The 7,073-nt window shown below is 42.1% G+C and overlaps 1 protein-coding gene across 1 annotated transcript in view; it reads left to right on the top strand.

Annotated features, from left to right (window-relative positions):
- Prdm12 (PR/SET domain 12) overlaps nt 1–7,073 on the top strand; it is a 30,073-nt gene that overhangs the window by 21,726 nt on the left and 1,274 nt on the right. Inside the window, exon 6 of the mRNA XM_004640564.1 lies at nt 6,920–7,070. Coding sequence (XP_004640621.1) covers nt 6,920–7,070 — 151 coding nt within the window. The remainder of the gene's footprint in view (nt 1–6,919; nt 7,071–7,073) is intronic.

The raw sequence follows: 7,073 nt of genomic DNA, 5'->3' as shown, positions 1-7,073 counted from the left end.
GGTGGCCAGGCGAGTGGGAGCATTCTTTTGCTGTTCTTGCTCTGCTTTTATTTGCTTCTTCCTTCTCTTTGCCTCCTGTCATCTTCCTCAGTTTCCCAAAGTTCTCGAAATTTTCCTTTATCCTCCAGCCTCACTTCTAATCCCTTCCTCTTCCTTCTATTTCTGTTTTTCCCACAATCCCCTTTAAATTTTCTCCCCTGAGCGCAATAACATGCCATCTTGAGGACATATTTACTAGACACCATGTTCTGATTTGTTCTAGAGTTTGATATATAACTACAAATATGATTCATACAGTTAAAATTGGCAAACTAATAGTTATTAGTTTTTTTAGCACAGTAAAGAGACAGAGAAGACCAAAGAGGCCTTTATTGTGGGCACAGAGAAGAGCACAGGCAAGGAGAGCCGCGGAGCTTCCCAGGGCTGGGCTGGGGGAACAAAGGCTATATATGGCCAGGATGGAGGTGGGGCTTAAGGGCAGTCTGACTGACGTGGCAGATGGTGATTGGGCAGATGGCGGGAACAAGGAAACAGGATATTGCGAAAAGGAAGTAGGAAGTTGTCATTTGACCAGGGAGGAGGAAGGCGGAGTGTAGTGTGTGGCCGCAGGGGGCGTGTGCCGTGTTAGCTTGGCGCCCTGGTGGCTCAGCAGAATTTTTATTAAGGTGGAGAAATTCCATCATTCCCGTCTCTCTTAGACTGCTTCCTGTAGAGTAGGAGGTGAGGGGGAAATGGGCATCGCCTTTGTGGAAGCCAGCGCCAGCGTGGGCCGTTTCTGCTAGGGTGAGTTCCTTGACAGGATGGCATGGAGCCTGGATTATATAAAATTTAAAAATGTTTAAGAACAGGGGCCGGGGAGATAGCTCAGTAGAATAAGTGCTTGCCTGGCAAGCGCAAGGGCCTGAGTTCAATGCCCGGTTCCGGAAAAAACAAAAAAAAAAAAACATAAACAGGTTATTATTGTGCTTAGGGGACCCAAGAGAGGAGGCAGGAAGAGTGCCCATGATCCAGATGTGTCGCTTTCACCACGACCACTGCAAGGGGGAAGAGGTCAGTTTTCTAGATGCTGAGGTTTGCGCTCTAGGGGCTTAGGAACGCGGGTGCCCTGGGGAGTGCCCCCGAGTCTAGTTAGAGCCAAGGGACGGAGCCGAGGCCAAGGCAGGCGCAGCTCCAGCGGCAGTTTGGTGAGGGCGGCCTTGAAGAGCCCATTTGTCTCCGTTACTCTAGATCCACTGGCTATGGCACTAGTTAACTGCAGTTTGCCCCGTTCTAGTCTGTGTTTGATGCTACGGCTGATTACGTTACTTCAACCAAGGTTGAAGGTGACAGCCTTACACTTGTTCTAATCAGTTATTCTTCCCATGTCCAAGATTGAGATTACCTACCAGTAACATAGGCCTGTGCCAGAGACTCGCAGGCGAGGCCTAGGGGGCAGCAAGCTTTTATCCCCAATAACTTGAAGAGGTGGGATACTGCACTGAATCAAAACCCAAAAGCCACTGCACTTGGAAAGCTTTTCTAAGAAGTAGACATTTCCGAAGGGTTCTAAATACTAGCAATAATTTTTAGAATTATTAATTTGATACAGGGTCTTGCTGTGCAGTTTAGACTCATAGTGAGCCTCCTGTCTCAACCTCCACAGTGCCGGGATTACAGGTGTGTGCCACTATGCCTGGTTTTGGTGGTGGGTATGGCACAGGGCCGGCACAGCATGTGGTACTGGCGATTGAACCTGGGTCCTAGCACTTGTCAGGCAGGCGCTTAGACCACTGAGCTATCTCCCCAGCCCCCTAAGTACTAGTGATAAAGCTATCTGCCATAAGCAATTGACAAGAATTTGCCTATTAATTAGAAGAAAGAAGAAAGAAGAAAGAAGAAAGAAAGAAGAAGAAGAAGAAGAAGAAGAAAAAGGAAGAAGGAAGAAAGAGAAGAAGAGAAGAGGAGGAGGAGGAGGAGAAGGAAAGGAAAGAAAGAAAGAAAAGAAAGGAAAGAAAGAAAAAAAATGAGAAGACATCTGAGTAAGCTTCAACCCCAGAGTTCCGGCTTACCAGAGACAACCCAGGGTGCGATGCGGTGAAGCAATTCAGAAGCCAAACACCTGGACTCTCTTTTTTGGTAAAAGCAAAAGTAACAGAGCCGATAAATGAGGCTGTAGGAAAAATCATATCAAATATAATTTCTTAGATGACTGCTGAGGTAGTGACCATAATAAAATACTTGGTTAGTGACTAGAAAAAAAGTAAAAAAAAAAAAAAAAAGTAGAGTAGTTTAGGAAAATGATGGAAACCATGAACACCCAGCATAGTAAAGAACTGGAACTCATGAAACAGATTTAAACAGGTAGCCAAGAGATAAAAAAATGTCCTTAAAAGTATACCCAGCACACAGGGCCAGCCCGATAGCCAGACTAAAGCACCTGCTCAGGCAGAGTGCAGTGGCCGGGGTTTGATCCCCAGCATGCTGTGCCGGAATCAATCCAACATTTGCTAGATGATGCAAAGAAGAATAATGTAAGACTGACTGGGAAAATCAAAGATTGGAGTCAGTGAAAAAGTAGGAGATGGTACAAACAATACAAAATACCTGGTCACAGAAGTAATGGCAGAAAACTCCCCAAGCATGGGAAAGAATTTGACATACAGATAAGTGTGAACTACAATTAGAACTCCAGTTACCCGTGATCAGAAAAGTCTACACCAAGGGATATAATATTTAAGATTCCAGAAATTCAACATAAGACAATATTAAAAGCTGTTAAAAGAAACAGGGGGCCGGGGAGATGGCTCAGTAGAATAAGTGCTTCCCTGGCAAGCACAAGGGCCTGAGTTCAATCTCTGGTTCTGAAAAAAAAAAAAAGAAGAAAAGAAAAGAAACAAGTCACCTATAAAGGAAGCTTATCAGAATCACAGCAGATTTTCTAACACAAATCCTCCAGCCAAGCAAACCTTTGAATAAAGTATTTCAAACCCTAAATCAAAACCATCTCCAGCCCGGATTGAGGAACTCTACTGTAGTGGTTGATGTATCATGTCACCTTGGCTGGGTGACTGTGCACGGTCAGCCACACCACTTCAGATGAGTGCTGGTCTTTGCAGTGGAGTGCTAGTCTTCACAGTCAGCCTAGAAGGGAGAGAGAGGATTGACGGACTCTGCAGCTGCTGCTCCTCCTCTGCTCTTCATTGTTTTCTGCTGCCATGGACGGCTGCCTCGGAGTCAGCGGAGTATGGACTGAAACCTCCACATACTGTGAGCTAAATATACCTTTCCTTCCTTCATTTTGAGTGTTGGGTATTTGTCCCAGCATCGAATGAAAAGTAACTAAGACATTTACAGAACTACCTTTCAAAAAAATTTTTTTTTAAATTTATTTATTTGTGTGTGTGTGTGTGGCCAGCTCAGCCCACCAGGGGGCGGGGTGGGCTGGCATGTGGTGCTGGGGGATTGAACCGCGGTCCCTGTGCTTTACTAAGCTTGTTCTAAGTAGGTGCTTTAGACCACTGAGCCATCTCACCAGCCCCACCTTTCAAAATTAATGGATAAATAAGATTCTTCCATGGTAAAGAACACCCAACCACATTCATAACCACCAAAACTAGCACTCTAAAATGTTCCGAAGGACATTCTAGAAAGAGATGATAAGGACTACAACTTCATGAAACCCAAGAAAATGAATCCACCAGGCAGGGCAAGCGCTCAAATGGGGTGGGGGCAGGAAAACCAACAACATGAAAATAACAGGACAAGAAGTCAATATATATCAGTTATATCCATTAATGTTAATGGTCTGAACTCACCAATCAAAAGAGACTGGCATAATGGATCAAGAAGCAATATCCAGCGATGGGGCTATAGCTCTGTGGCACAAGCACCTGCCTGGCAAGCACAGGTCCTGAATTTGATTCTCTGTACAAAAAAAAAAAAAAAAAAAAAAAAAAAGTAATATCCAACAATATGCTGCATACAAGAAACAGATTTAATGCAAATGGAAATGAAAAAACTGAAAATCAAAGTGTCCAACAGTACTCCACGCGATAGGAACCGGGAAAAAGCAGGGGCAGCCATTCTCTTTGCAGACTAAGCGGATTTCAAGCCAAGAATGATTATGAGAACTAAAGAAGGTTACTGCATCCTTGCAAAGAGCACAATCTAAGAGGAAGAGAGAACAGTCATAAATATATATGCACCAAATACCAGCAATTCAACTATATAAAACAAATATTAACAGAAATGAAAAATAAAATAAGCACGAATACAATTGTAATGAGGGACCTCAATACCCCACTGTCACAAATAGACAGATCAACTAGATGAGAAAATCAACAAAGAACTATCAGAACTGAACCAAATTTTGAACAAATGAATATAGTAGATGTCTACAGAGTGTCCCACCCACCACATCACAATACGCATTTATCTCAGCTGCAGATGAGACAGTCTCTAAAATAGACCACATACTAGCTCACAGAACATGCTTAAGTAAACGTAAAGGAATTGAAATTATCCCACGCATATTATCAGACCATAGTGCAATGAAATTGGAAATCAATGCCAAAGAAACCGCAAGAGCTTTATAGACACATGAAAATCAATAACACTCTCCTGAATAGCCAGTGACTCACAGATGAAATTAAAGAAGAAATTAGACAGTTTCTATAATTAAACAAAGGGGCTGGGGCTTTAGCTCAGGGATGAAGCACCTGCCCGGCAAGTGGGAGGGCCTGAGTTGGATTCTCAGTACCTACTCCCCCCAGAATAGAGCATACAATTAAACGATCATGCCAGTACAACATACCAGAATGTATGGGGTGCAATGAAAGCAGTCCTAGCAGGAAAGTGTATAGCTGTGAATTTTCACATTCAAAATACAGAGAAAGAGCAAATAACCTAATGGTGAATCTCAGGCTTCTAGAAAAGAAGAGTAAGCTGAGCCAAAGCACATATGGGGGAGGAAATTATAAAGATCAGAGCAGAAATTAATGCAATAGACACTAAGGAAACAGTACAAAGAAATCAGTGGCTCAAAGAGTTGGTTATTTGAAGACCAAATAAAATTGACAAACCCTTAGCCAATTTTTTTAAAAAATATTTTTATTTATTTATTTATGTGTGTGTGTGTGTGTGTGGCCAGCTCAGCCCACCAGGGGGTGGGGCTGGCTGGCATGTGGTGCTGGGGGATTGAACCGCGGTCCCTGTGCTTTGCTAAGCTTGTTCTAAGTAGGTGCTTTAGACCACTGAGCCATCTCACCAGCCCCCCTTAGCCAATTTTACCAAAAGAAAGAAAAAGACTCAAATCCATGCAGTTAGGAATGAAAACATTGAAATCACAACATACCCTGTAGAAATCCGGACGGTCAACAACATGTACTTCAAAAACCTGTATTCTTGTAAGATGGAAAACACAGAAGAAATGGACAGATTCCTAGATATGTATGAATTACCATAACTCAATCAAGAAGACATAAAAATTCTAAATAGACCAATATCAGCCAATGAAATTGAAGATATGATAAAAAAAAAAAAACTACCAACAAAGAAAAGCCCAGAATTCATTGCTGAATTCTACAAGATATTTAGAGATCTAATGCCACTACATAAAAATCCTCAATAAGATACTGGCAAACAGAATGCAGCAAATCATCATGAAGACTATATACCTCATGACCAAGTGGGATTCATCCCAGAGATGAGAAGATGGCTCAACATATGCAAATCAATAAATCTAATACACTATATATACAGAGCCAAGGACAAAATCCATATCACCATCTCAATAGATTCAGAAAAAGTGTTTGACAAAGTCCAATACCCATTCATGATAAAAATCCTAAAGAAAATCAAAATGATCTTTAATCTGGTAAAGCCGTCTATGACGAGCCAACAGCCAATGTCACACTGAATAGACAAAAACTGAAAACAGTCACACTAAAGTCACGAGGATAAGAATGTCCACCACCACGATCTGTTGTGATTTCAACCTTTTCCTATTTAATATGGTTCTGGAAACATCAGCCAGAGCAATTAGACAAGACAAATAAAAGGAATAAGGATAGGAAAGGAAGAAGTCAAATTTTCATTATTTGCAGATGACTTGATACGGTACATAGAAGACTCCAAAAACTCTAGCAGATTTCTAGATTTAATAGCTAAATTCAGTGGAATAGCTGGACACAAAGTCAGCACTCAGAAATCAATAGCGTTTCTGTACATGAATAAATTCACTGGGAGAAAAATCAGGGAAACCAGACCTTTCACAATAGCATGAAAGAAAGAAAGACGGACCTAGGAATCACTCTAAGGAAGAAAGTAAAAGACTTTACATTGGAAATTATATTACTATAAAAAAGGAGATTGAAAAGGCTATCAGAAAATGAAAAGCTGTTCCTTGTTTGGGGTAGGAAGAACCAAGATTGTGAAAATGGCCATACTATCAAAATTATTATGCAGATTTAGTATAATACTGATCAAAATACCAACAGCTTATCTCACATAATTAGTGAAAATAACCCTAAAATTTATTTGGGACCAGGAAAGGCCTAGAACAGCAAAAGCAATTCTTGGCAACAAGGGCAAGGCAGGGGCAACACAATCCCAGACTTGAAATTATACTAAAAAGTTACCGTGATAAAAATAGCATGGTACTGGCAAAAAGCAGACCCGAGGACCAATGGGACCGAGCAGAAGATGCAGGTGCAACTCCGGACACACTCAGCCACTTTACTTTTGACAAAGGCGCAAAGCACCTTCACTGGAAGAAAGGTCGCCTCTTCGTAAATGGTGCCGGCAAAACTAGCTTTCCACACGCTGAAGACTAACCCATGTCTATTACCACGCACCGAACTAAAATTGAAATAGACCAAAGATCTAAATATTTAAACAGAAACATTAAGAGAAAATAGAACTCTTGAAGACATTGGCGCAGGTGAAGACATTGGCGCAGGTGGAGACATTGGTGCAGGAGGCGACACTGGCGCAGGTGGAGACATTGGCGCAGGTGGAGACATTAGACATTGGCGCAGGTGAAGACATCGGTGCAGGTGGAGACATTGGCGCAGGTGGAGACATTGGCGCAGGTG

This window comes from Octodon degus, unplaced genomic scaffold, assembly GCF_000260255.1.
Source record: "Octodon degus isolate 3935 unplaced genomic scaffold, OctDeg1.0 scaffold00123, whole genome shotgun sequence".
NCBI lineage: Eukaryota > Metazoa > Chordata > Mammalia > Rodentia > Octodontidae > Octodon > Octodon degus.
Note: the sequence above shows the minus strand (reverse complement) of the source record. Positions and strands in the feature narration are given on the sequence as shown.